The sequence below is a fragment of the Diadema setosum genome, chromosome 16 (genome assembly GCF_964275005.1).
Source record: "Diadema setosum chromosome 16, eeDiaSeto1, whole genome shotgun sequence".
Taxonomy (NCBI): Eukaryota; Metazoa; Echinodermata; class Echinoidea; order Diadematoida; family Diadematidae; genus Diadema; species Diadema setosum.
In genome coordinates, this window is record NC_092700.1 from 19,321,737 (window position 1) to 19,335,081 (window position 13,345).

The window sequence follows — 13,345 nt, forward strand, 5'->3', positions numbered from 1 at the left end:
TAAAAGTGTGTACTGAGAAAAGAGGCTCTGGAGTATCGGGTCTATTCAAGCACTGAATCTTACCAAGCTGTCTTTGCTGTGCTTCACAGTTGTCTTGCTCTTCTATTCTCCCTTGTTTACTGAACAGGAGCCCGTACTGCCGCGGCGATCGTCGACGAAGCAATGAAAGCAGCCAAAAATCTGGTCAATAGTCGTCTCACGGGCAGTGGTTTCAGGAGTGGCAGTGGTTCCGGGGGCAAGGTGAGTGTTGAATGATCACAAAGTGAGTTTTCGGTGGCGATATTATAATGAGTGGTGATGAATTGCGATGAGTTGTTGTGGTAGGGGTAGCCACCAGAAGTAGATGCCAGACCACCACTTTTTGAGAAATTATGTTTTTGTGGCTCTAATTCTTGGTGAGGAAAACATATAAAAGCGATATGCACAGCTACACTTGTTTGTGCAAGACCTGCTTCACAAAATATGCGCACCATATGGCAAATGAGCATATATGATGTATGCGCATCACTTACCCATCTTTTTTTATCATTTTCGTGTAGACTGATGTCGTCGAGCTGACCGACAGCAACTTTGAGGACAAGGTCCTGAGCAGCACTGACCTCTGGCTCGTGGAGTTCTATGCCCCCTGGTGCGGTCACTGCAAGAGGCTGGCCCCCGAGTTTGCCAAGGCGGCCACTGAGCTCAAGGGCAAGGTCAAACTTGGTGCAGTGGATGCTACAGCGCACTCCGTCATCAGCTCCAGGTTCCAGGTAAGTGTTGCCACCACTGGAGGCATCATATACAGTCTGTACTGTATACACCATATATTTTGCGAGGTTTTTTTTTTCCACAAATTTCGTAAGTCAAGTGCTATTCGTGAACACAAAAATATTGACTCTGAGCCTGATATGAATGTCACATACACATTTCTCCATTCAATACTGTACTCCACAATCGCAATTTTAACACAGCCAATAGCAATTCCTTCGGCCAAGTTGAGTCTATTGAACTTTCAATATCCTTATTCAACAGTAAATTTCATTGATAAATGTCTGAATTACCAATTTATGCTGTGATGATTTTTGAATACCTTTTCACGACACAGAGACAGTTGATAACTTTGTTTCCTTGAGGCCTGTTTTTTTTTTCCTTAACCCTAACTAGGCCGGGCTATTTAGGTAGATCATAGAGCCGGGGGGGGGGGGCCTCCCAGGTCCCCCCTCAAGATCTCGGCCGTCGACCGCGCGATCGCGACGAAAATTTGCACACACATTGCCTATGATGTAATCTAAAGTATTACGAAGTTAGATTTTTGAAAAATTGTCATTTATGCTAAATTATGCTAATTTATACATAATGATGCATGAAATCAGACAATTTGGTATAAATCACTAAATAAAGCCCGAAATGGGTACATTTTTTTGTGTAAATATTCTTTTTAGTGTCCTAAGCAAATATAAGCGAAAAAAATTGAGCCATCCAAAAAAATTTCTTAAGTATTTTATTGTTTTTTGAATTTCTTATGTATTTCCTTGTTTTTTCGACTTTATGTTTTTCATTGTTTTTTTGATGAAACTTGTCCGCGACATTGTTCTGAACGAGAAAATATGTTATTAGTTGATTTTAATCAATAAAACCCCAAAATAATCATGCTTTTATGAAATTTGACTGTAAGCACAGTTTCCATTGAAATTGTACACGAATTCACGTTTTTGAGCAATTTTTGGTCTGACATGCATGTACATATTTATGCGAAACTTCGGAACCGCGCGCCCGGGCATCGCAAATTTGGTGTCAAAAGATGCGGGAGACTCGACAGAAAAAAGTCATGAAACGTCGCGGCGATAGCTTTTCACGTTAGCGATACATCGCGCGGAACGTCGAGGGGGGGGGCCTCGGAGGCCCCCCCCCGGCCTAGTTAGGGTTAAAACTGATGGTACATTGTGGACAGAGTGTTCTAATTTATCTATTTTACTCCATCCAGGTTAGAGGATACCCCACCCTCAAGTTCTTTGCAGCTGGCAAAAAATCATTTTCAGATGGTGAGGATTATGATGGCGGTAGGACCGCATCGGACATTGTCAGCTGGTGTATGTCCAAAGTTCAAGAGGCCCTCCCGCCACCCGAGGTCTATGAGGTAAGCAGCAACCTGTTTGAGGACATCATACTCCTCTCCGGGCTTCACCCAATCTCTGCACTTATGTGTCAGTTGTATTCATAAAACTGTGATGAATCTTGCAACAGCATTATCTATACAGTGGACTCCTCTTACAACAAAATCCTCTGGACTGCCCCCCCAAGGAAAAACGCAGTATCTAACATTTTTGGCGATTTTCACTTTTTTGCATAAATATAGTCAGTGGGCAATCCTTCTTCATATGACATATTCAGATTTTTGAAAAAATGTTTAGAAAGCCACTTTTCCGTAACTGCCAAACGCAGTATCTACACTCAACTTGCACTTTCCCCAAGGAAAAACGCAGTATCTACATGATGAATATTTCCCCAAGGAAAAACGCAGTATCTACAAAGCTAGTCTTAATTACCAGACACTGTTATTTATATATGTGAATACTTTGCCGGTTGTTCTGTAATTTGAACGTAAATTACTTTCTTTAGATATACTTGCTCAATAATAAGACATAATGTTCAAAATATCTAACCGAAACAATACTGATTAGTAAATATTTTGATGAGATCGTGATCCTAATATAAAACACAGTGTGTGATTAAGACTAACCGAGTGCACATTATGATACAACACAACACTGACAGCTTGCAGCTAGCTGCACAGCTGCACTGATGCTGTGCAGCAGTCAGCACAGGGCCCGGCTAGTCAGCATACTATTAGTGGGAGTGTGTACTTGGAATAAAACAAAATGTTGTCGTGGGGAAAATTACTCGTGAGCCTAGCCCTCAAGAAAAATTTATCTGCAGATAATGAGTAAGTTATTCAAAACTATTTCAATATTGAAAGAATAAAGCTGATTGTTTGTCACACGAAGCGAAGTAAACACAATGCATGTTTGTCACACGAAGCGAGGTAAACACAAATGCATACATTTGTGTTTACTTCGCTTCGTGTGATAAACGATCAGCTTTATTCTTTCATATTCTACCTCAATGATGAACATTATCCGTACTGTAACTTGTTGTGAAGTAACTTTGTTAGGCCTAGACCCTTGTCAAAATTCCTCAGGCTCCGAATCCGAAAGTTTCTTCGAAAGGCAATAGATCTATTTGTGTTGTATCGGATAAACGTCAGGTTATGTAACATGTTAGTATGTTACACCCTCCCTTGGCCTTAGATCTAAGTCTAGGCCATAGGGCCTAAGTCTTTTAGACTTGTCTAGACAGTTAGGCTATGCCTAACGTTTGAGTCTTGCGTCTCTTTTCTAATGTTAGACTTAACGTTAATCAGAACTTTCAGGGTCCGTATTCCGAAAGTCTAAAGAAAGATCTAGTGTAGGACTTGAATAGGCCTACTCTAGGGCAGGCCTGTAGTAAGAAGTCTAAAACTTAACCACTTTTTAGAATCCTAAGTCTAGTGAAGTGTCAATGTTCAATTATTTACGTTAAACTTAGGTTCAATCCAGAAGGAATAGGCCTAGAGAGCGGATGTCACTTCATTCTAGACTGGTTCTCGATGTGTTTTTTTTTTTTCTAATCAAAGAGTCCTGGCTCGTGTAGGGCTTAAACCTTCTGCAGTTCTAACGTTAGGCTATTTTTTTTTTTCTGTGAGCATCGTGCATGTACGGTATAGCCTGAGGCGGTAGACTCGTGTAGCCTGCTGGGCTACGTAGCCAGCCTAGAATAAACGATATAAAAACTAGACCTAGTCTAGATCGATCTAGGTCCAGACATCCGATTTAGATTTATTTTGGTCTAGACAGACTGTAACCTAGACTGTACAGATCTAGATCTAGTATTCTAGATGCTAGTTAGCGGCTAGGCCATGTAGCATCACATTACAGCCCTGGCAAGCTTCATATTAAACACGTATCGACGTAACGTTAGGCCTACAGCAAGATCGGTCTGGGATACACTTTTAAGCAAAACGTTCCAAGAACGATCTGTTATTTAATAATCTTATGAAGCCTACTCTGTAATCAGGGGATAAATGGGGGGGGGGGGGGGATGGAGGATGCATCCCCCAGGGCCAGAGAATACGTGAACAATGTACATGCATACATAATTATGGCAGAAGATTAATCCTAGTCATTCCGCTGTAGATACTGCGTTTTTCCTTGGGGAAATTCGTTCCATTGTAGATACTGCGTTTTTCCTTGGGGAAATCAGTCAATTGCGTGGGGTTTCCCCAAAGTATCTACATTTTCATCAATAACTGAAAAACAAAACAAAAACACAAAATGATATTTTCCAGGAAAATTGGTAGCTAGATAGACTAAAATTCCACAATGAAGGAATTTTTCAAAAGAGTATATTTTCCAGGGGCTTTGGCAAAAAGATAAAATGGTGAATATCTCGGTTGTTTAGAAATGGAGCTGGATGTAGATACTGCGTTTTTCCTTGGGGGGGCAGTGGACTGGCAGTTTTATTTCGTTATATATGAAATTTCATTATAACCAAACAAAAGACAATAAAAAACATACAGCTGATGATATTGTAGCCTGAATTTTTACTGCCTTGTAAACGGAATTTCATTGTAACTGTGTTCGTTATAACGGGAGTGCACTGTAATGATCAGTTTGACTCGCTGATGACCCATTTTACTGTGTGCATGGCGCTTGTGTAGCTCACCAAAATATTGAGTATGGGTCAGTAGACTTATGAAGAGTACCGATAAGTTTTTGTGACTTGTTCAGATGTAGTAAATATTCCAGGCAATCAGTATTCGTCTACGAACAATCTGAGTGCGACCAGTAAGACTTGTGCTCTTCCATATGAATTATTTTGTTTGCATGGAACACCAAGACTCGTTGTCTTTCTAATACATACCTGTCTCAGGAAAGGAAGGAATTGGAGAGAGGAAAGTATAGATGAGGGGTATGAATGCAAAAACAAAGAAATGCCATTTTCAAAGTCTGTAAAGTAAGGTCATCATCACGTAGAGAAAAATCAGGGCCCGTTGCATAAAAGTTACAATTATGGTAACTTTCCCATCCAATGGTAACCACCTTGGCAACAATACTCAACAGCCAATCAAAATCAAGAATTCCATGGAAGTTACCATTGGATGGCAAAGTTACCATAATTGTAACTTTTATGCAACGGGCCCCTGATCTTTCCAATGATACTGCACTCATTAACTAAACATTAAATATTTTTGAAGATGTTGCAAATTTCACATGCATCTATGTTTTATATAATTACATAATTATCTTTCTTCTGCTGCAGCTTCAGTCTAAAAAAAATCTCAAGATGATGAGGATTGGTAATTGGTTTTTGCATTCAAACTCTTCATTCGCTGCCTCATTTTAGCAGTCATTCCTGAACATAACTGCAGGATGTGAAAGCAAGATGGATATGTTACCAAAAATTAACAACATATAACATAATTAACATAATTAATTAATTAATAACATAATTAACGACATCTGAGTCAAATGTTACATTACATTTTTGATCACTTACAATACTGTAATGTACACTCACAATAACACTACCACCCTTACAAACTACCACCACCTCCTTTACTATCACCACCACTACTACTATCTCCTTGGCCACCACCACCACTATCACTACCACCATCATCACCACCACCACCATCACCACCACCATCATCACCACCACCATCACCACCACCATCACTACCACCATCACTACTACCATCACCACCATCACCACCGCCATCATCACCGCCATCATCACCACCATCACCACCACCACCACCACCATCACTACCACAATCACTACCACCATCACCACCACTACCACCACCACCATCACCACCACCACCATTACCACCACCATTACCACCACTACATTGTACCACCACCACCACCACTACCACAGTCACCACCATCAATCACTACCACCACTGCCCCCAGCACCGACACTTCCACCACCGCCACTACCACTGCCATTATCATCATCACCACCACCACCACCACTTACATTATAACTTCAAGTGCTAATCGTCCCATTTCACCGCATTGCTTTGGCAGCTGACGGAGCAGCAGGTGCTGGATGAGGCGTGCCAGGAGCACCCCCTGTGTGTCCTCTCCTTTCTACCAGACATCCTGGATACCGGAGCTGAGGGGAGGAACCAGTACATTGCTACTCTGAAGGGCCTTGGGGAAAAGTACAAGAACAAAAATTGGGGGTGAGTAGATACCAGCACAACAACAATGGAGAAAAGGGGGGTGGGGTAGTTGGTGGAAGGCTAGAAGAACATGCATTGGAGTGAATGTGTGCATGGAAACTTCTATATCAACTATCTTGAGTCCCTGGAAGAGAGAAAAAGAGCCATAATTGAGGAAAGACCAGAAAATATTAACTGATAATTGTGACAGAAGTTGGAACATTGAATTTCTCAGGTCGTGCAAGGAAGGAAAAAGAAAATGAAAAGGGAAATCGGAGGCCATGAACTTCGGGCAAATTGAGCTAATAAGAGGAATCAGAAATTTCTGTTCAACCCTACTGTAGCATCATCATTTATTTTGCAAACTGCTGTTACATCTGTATTGAGAGGAGGAGGAGGAGGAAGTGGAGTGAAAGATGTGAGGAATGAATACCACTGCACAGCTGCCGTCTGCAACCAAAGACAATTTCATCCTGCTCTCCCAAAATAACACCCAACAACAGCATTTGACAAACAGCAGTTCAGCAGTTCATGTGGTAAATGCAATAGTGGTATTGGAAAGAGTAGCAATTGAGGTATGGGTTTGCTCATTATGGAGTCAATTAGTAAAGGGATCATATGTGACCGGCGACAACGGTTTCAGGCAAAAGTCAGAAATTTTGAAAATTCCTTTTTTCATTGAATCAAATTGCCCATTTCCTATGCTTTACATTGATATAAAACACTTGTATTCTCCGGTACTGTGAGTGTTCATATGAAGCGAAATATAATGCACTTTTTAATTTGTTAGCCTGACAAAATTGCGAGAAAACGGGCTTTGAAGATTCCCCTCATGCTCGAAGACAATGCCAGGCGGCGATGCGAGGTGAGAATCACCCATCTGTACAATGATGCCAATCGAGATTAAGCTCCGCCTCTAGCAACCACAGCGGCTTCTGATTGGCTCACTGAGAGATTCAAATTTCCCGGGCACCTTCCTCGGAACTCAGCGTATGGAGCCGAATGCACAATGCGTTTCGCTCGGGTTTGTTTACCAGTACGTCTTTCAAGATGGCGGATACGATAACTACAAGCTGCTGGTTACGTGTGCATGATGCACGTATTACTCAATGGCATCCACACGCTATGCCCTTGTGTATACGTTACGGGAGCGGGTAGCACATTCGTTTCCACATCGTTACAAATCACGTTTTTATAGTGCTTGATTTGTCTTGTAAGTTTCATCATGGGGACCCTTTCGAAGGCAGAAGGATGAAAAGGATCATGCTTTCTGTAGTTTCTTTTTTTTTTAAAGCTGTACATGTGTTGCGTTGTGCAGTAAACAAGCAAGCAAGCAAACAAACAAACAGGACTTTACTTAGTTTGGTGCAATTTTGACGTTTACTACAGTGTATTATTTGAATACTGGTCATTTATGACCACTCCTTTTCTCTCTTCTGCTGTCTTTTTGAGTCAACCTGCTGTCATATTTACTACACGCACAGTATCGACGTCAGTTTCCGATCGTACGTTGTACGATTTGTGTGGCAATTTGCCACTCTGATACTCTTAAATCATGTTCCCTATCGTATCTATTTTCACATTAAGTTAGTGCTGCCTATACAGTGTTGCTGTTCACTTTTGTTTCACTAATTCCGTTGTCAAACATTGCGGTAAAGAAGCTCGGATAGAAAGCCAAACGAAGAGCTTACACTAAAGACCGAGCGTACTGGTATCTATTGTAGCAACAACAATGGAGCATGCGTGCATAATTCCTAAATTATATAAGTAATAAGAAGTATAATTAGAATTCTATTAGTAATAATGAAGTATAAGTCGAAGAGGTTAGCATTTCCCAGGTGTTTAAGGCAGTGAAGTCACATAATGAAATTCAAAGTAGGTAAAAATTCCAGGCAGTCCCAGTTGGCTATAAATACCCGTGTCAGTGAGCAGTAAGCATCTTTTCAAAGAGAATACGGCTTTAAATAGACAGACCAGCAACACCATGCAGTATTGGGTGCAATGCAGACAATTAGCTCACTGGTCCTTCTCATCATACAGACAAGCAATAAATAAAGCACAATCATTGCTGTTCAAAAGGCACGGAGCATTCTTATACGTATGGACATCTCAAGTCAAGCAATAAGCAGAACATCAGCATACCGTATAAGGGCCCACCAGTTTTGACTTCTGTACAGTGTTGTAAAGGGAGGGTTCAGAACTGAAGAGTATCGATCAAATGAGATGCTGGGTGGGAACCTCTTCGACTTATACTTCATTATTACTAATAGAATTCTAATTATACTTCTTATTACTTGTATAATTTAGGAATTCTATTACGTAATACTCGTATAAGTCTTCAGAGGTTAGCATGTTCAAAGTTCCGTACAGAAGTCAGTCTAGTGGCATGAGTGAGGGCAAGAGGACAAGAAGGATGATGGACAGTTTTCACAACAAGGTTGAAACTTTGGTCATGACTCCTCATGCATAGAGAATGTCTATCGATGGTGACACACATTGTCGCAAACAAGAGAAGAACTCGAGCTAAGTTTGCTTGAGAACCTACTGCATGTAGCATAAGGTGCAAGGCATAGGTTTTGAGTATGATATCATTTTGATACCTTGCGTGCTTTAACTGGAGCAGGATTAAGCATGATATCGCACAGACAAATTAATCAAATACAATGGACCTCTTGTACCGATTTTCCAATCAAGACATAATCCTAATCATGTTCCTTAATATTCATGTACAATTTGAAGGAAGAATTAGACATTAACCAGTTCATACTCGGCATAGTAATATTGCAGCAATAATTAGAGGCAAGTCCATTGCATTTTGAGTTGATATTAGAGTTTAAATTCATCAGTTTGGTGGACCGAATCTCCTAAACGAGTGGCCGAATAATGTGTCGCCATTTTCCAATGCACAACGTAACATGATTTATGGTCTTGTGTCTTATCTGACTCGTATTATGACATTGTTCTTAACTGAGATACTAAATATACAGGTATACTCATACTATCACAATTTGCATGTATCTTTCTAACTCAGCGGAACTGAGAATTGTTGAACTAATGTGGAATCAATAATTGTTAGAAGGTAGAAGGTTCAAAATGTACCAGCGTTCGTCCAGTCAGTTGTGGACAAGATTTCAAATGACCTTTATACTTCATGCGCGAAAGTTTAGAAGTTGCGGCGCTTCTGTAGCTATGAGCTGAGAATGTGATACAACTTTCATATTATTAGCATCCGTGGATGTCTTACCAGACCAGAGTCTGGGATGAACGCGGGATGACCGTGCTCCCAAATCCTTATGTATATGAACATGAGGTACGTCCTGTGGTACCCTTTCATACTGATCTCGAAGACAAAACAAACTCGGTACATGTTCCCATAGCAACAATACATTCATACCTAATTGTATGCAGCAGTCAGTACAGTGTACAGGGATGTATATGTACAGCTATTGACAGTATATATTAGTTATATTTTAAGTGTTTATACAAGCAGCTGTGAGGGACTGGCTTTCAGCCTCCGCTCCAAGATGCTTGTCGTCACCGATTTGTTGGGGTGTTTCGGAGAAATTATGAGTTTGCTTTCTGAACTTGCTTGTTGGAGATGTTCTGTGCATTTAATATACTCATGAAGAGTTGATCGGAACACAGAGTTTAGGGTTGGAGGTAAGAGAAGGCACTTAAATTACCTGGTTAGAGATATACCTTCCATATCTCTAATGTGCAAACGTGGCATCATCTTCCGGTAATGTCATAAGAACTAGATGTCTCAGCATTTGTGTACGTTTTGCCGAAACGAGCTAGGAAAATTGTTTTTGGCTCAAGGCACTGAAGGAATCTATAGTTCATAGGTATCTTGGAACGATAAAAGGTGATTCAAAACAATTGAAACATCCCACGTGTTGTTGTATTTAGGCTTGCGAGGGTCGGAGTTAGATACGCCCTTCATAAGTCTGACTATATATTAGGGGCTGTTTTCCTATGTCATAGCTCTCGGTTTCGGGTAGTATGGAAGACCGAGCAGGTCTATGAGTAAAAAAAATCGTGGAGTGGGCTTTGTTGAAAAGCTATGCTATAGGCTTATATGTTGACAACGTGTTCTGTAGACGGGTTAAAAAGGATCACAAGATTGTTCAGAATACAGACATTGCTACTGTCTTCAAGCACCCTCATTTGTTTTGTTTATTGGTATTGTCTCGCCATGATGATGAAAGGAGCTTTGCAATGTGCTGCGATGTGTCTGCCACTTGTCATCGCTAGCAGAGAGCACCCATGCAGGCGGCTAGTGTGAGCTGGAGGCTCGTCGGTGGGTGAGGGTGTGGGGCAAGAATTTTCTCTTGGAGTAATAGAGGTGGGGCTATTCGCATTTTGAGCGATAATGAGACCCATGGCTGCCGCCACCATTGGGGCAGTGGGGATTGCTCAGGTCACCTTGTTCAGTTGAAGCTTGTGGAGGACTGAAAACGTTCTAGGGTAAGGAAAAAGGCATCAAAATTCAGGGCAATAAAACTTGGCTTCCATTTGACATGAGGAGTGTTGCTAATCCATATGTAGAGTTTGTGGATTGTGTGGTGAAAAACATGTAAAATAGCAATTAGTTGTTCATGTCTCTGCGAGACAAGCAGAAAACTTCAGAATTATCTACATCTGTTGAATGTGAAGCTGATATCCAATTGCTAGACACCAGTTCCAATGTTGGCCGTGAATTCGTTCGGGTCAGGTATGCTACTAGCTGTAGAAATGTCTGACTGAATTATGAATATAAATAAGCACATTTTTTGTACACGAGCCACACAGGGCTTCAAGACCGTTCTGAATTGCAAGAGGTTTACACACATTGCTATGCGGGGAATTCTGTTTGGCACTCCAGACTCTCTGAGCAAAGGAATTGTCATTGTTCAGAGCTCCATACTGAGATGCAAGCATCGCTTGAAATTATCATGCTAATGAAGGTGGAAAATAATTCTTTGTCTTGCGAGACAGCCACCACCAAAGAATGTTTTGTATCGCATGACTAGATAACGACACCAAACTTTGTGTCGATGTCATCTTCTGCTTTACGCAGAGCATTAGTTGATTTATTTTTTCTAGTCCCAAGTGACGAGAATGTAAATTTCTTTGTGGAAGGCATTAAAATCCCGAAATTTGGTTTCGTTGCCATACAAGATTGAATTTCCAAAGGCAGTAACCTTGTCAATCTTGTTCTGAGGAAAAAACTGAAAATCATTTGCTGGGAATTAGTGGATGAGAACCAAGGAAGGTCTCGACGTGCTTTGGGTTGAAACTGGATTTGTCGAAATCCTTACTGAAACTCTTTAAGGGTGACAAGTTGATCATTGGCTTTGTCAAGACACTCTTCTCTGGTGTGAGAAAGAATATGGATATCATCGAAATAGTTGATTGTTCTAATACCACTACTCACCGAGGCAAAGACAGGTTTCATAACTTTAAGGAAATTCTGTGGGGTCGAATTAAGGCCAGATGGAAGGCACTGAAGGAATGCAGTGAAAATACTACTTAGTATTTCCATTCGAAAGGCTATGCTTGATGAACAAGGTGAACGGATACGGATAAATATGCACCCTTTGGAGGGGCAAAATTAAGGCCGTAATCAAGCGAAACTGTTCCACTCTGAAGTGTTCGTATCTTACAAATTTGTTCAAGTTTTTCAAATTTATGATTGGACTTAGACCGCTAGTCTTTGGTAGCACTAGAATAGGGTTGATACTCCATGTGAGGAATCTCTCTAATAGCTTGCTTTGCGAGAGTGTTCGGAGACAATTCTTCATGGGTTGCCTTTTCCTCCTCGGTAGAATGTACGCTTTGTAGAGGAAAAATTTATTGGTATGGGGTTGAAATGAAATTATTGGCTTCATAGCCAAATATTGTGACCAATATCCAAGGCTCGGGAATTATTTTGACCAGTCATCTTTGGAAAGCTTGAGATTTCCAGCACTGAACGGTTTTGGACAGTACTCATCCTTTTTTTTTTTTTTTTGCTGGCTTGCGTAGAGGCATTCATGACACACGATGTATGCTTATGTGAAACTTGTTAATTTTTCTCAGATGTCTTTCTGAACAACTTTCTACCAAGTGGAATCGACTTGCTGCGCAAGTGTGTTGAGAAGGGTTGAGAAGGGGTTTCAAGATACCTCGATGGTGCATGCTCAGATCATACGATAAGCAAAGCCCGGGAGTGTCAGGCCATCGATGGTGACATGAGTTGTTAAAATTCTCGTTGTGTCAATTGCATGGATGATTATCCGTGCATGATCTGTGAATTTCAGAAAGGATTTATCTATGTGGTAGAAGTCCCTTCACTACATTTTGTTGTAGAAGTTGGGAGCTCACAAGACCCAAGGCCTCGTGAAGGAGGATCGCCCAAATTTTGCTCTCGATTTTTGGTGTGAGAACTGCTTGGGCATTCGATGGCAATTGAGCATTTGCTTCGCGATTTTATAGAGCACTTACCTTCTGATATGGGCAGTGTGACTGCCTTCATTAGCAAATCAGCCATTTTTTAAATTTGGCCCAAATGAGAAAATCAAATTTGGTACCAGGCTTTGAAAGGGTTTGACTGTAAGGACATGGCATCCGGATCAATTCGGTTGTCAAAATGACCATAACCACAAGGGCAGAGTCAAGGCCACCCATACAGGGCAACGCAATCAGTTTTGTCAGGGAGGAGGCTGACATGAGAATATCGTCGTCTGTTGAGCTGCCGATGGGGATGGCTAGCTCGCTGAAGTCTTCGATGGGCGGGGCAGCGCCCCTGTCCCCGCGGACATGGCTCGCATGTCCGGACTAATCGCCGGGAGGAGAAGCTCTCCTACACCAGCTGGCATGGCTCGCATGCCGTTTGTCATTACCACGGTGTGCCGCCGCCCTATCCATGAAGCGGGAGAGTATCTCGGTCTCTCTAGTTGAGCTTCAAGGCGGCCTTCCATGCCCTGATCTCCCCGCGGGGATGGGGGCTGAGAGGTAGCGTCGTCTTCCTGATCACTAGACATTGGAGTTTGAGATGTATAATCAGGGAGGTGTCTCACCTCCCTGGTATAATTCACTGCCGTCACACTTGAAAAAGATGCTTACTGCTCACTGACA

At 41.5% G+C, this 13,345-nt stretch overlaps 1 protein-coding gene across 1 annotated transcript in view; it reads left to right on the forward strand.

Annotated features, from left to right (window-relative positions):
• The window catches only part of LOC140239937 (protein disulfide-isomerase A6 homolog), a 37,306-nt gene that overhangs the window by 16,051 nt on the left and 7,910 nt on the right, over positions 1 to 13,345 (forward strand). Inside the window, exons 5-8 of the mRNA XM_072319753.1 lie at positions 128 to 240; positions 540 to 749; positions 1,964 to 2,116; positions 6,111 to 6,268. Of these exons, the coding sequence (XP_072175854.1) occupies positions 128 to 240; positions 540 to 749; positions 1,964 to 2,116; positions 6,111 to 6,268 (634 nt within the window). The remainder of the gene's footprint in view (positions 1 to 127; positions 241 to 539; positions 750 to 1,963; positions 2,117 to 6,110; positions 6,269 to 13,345) is intronic.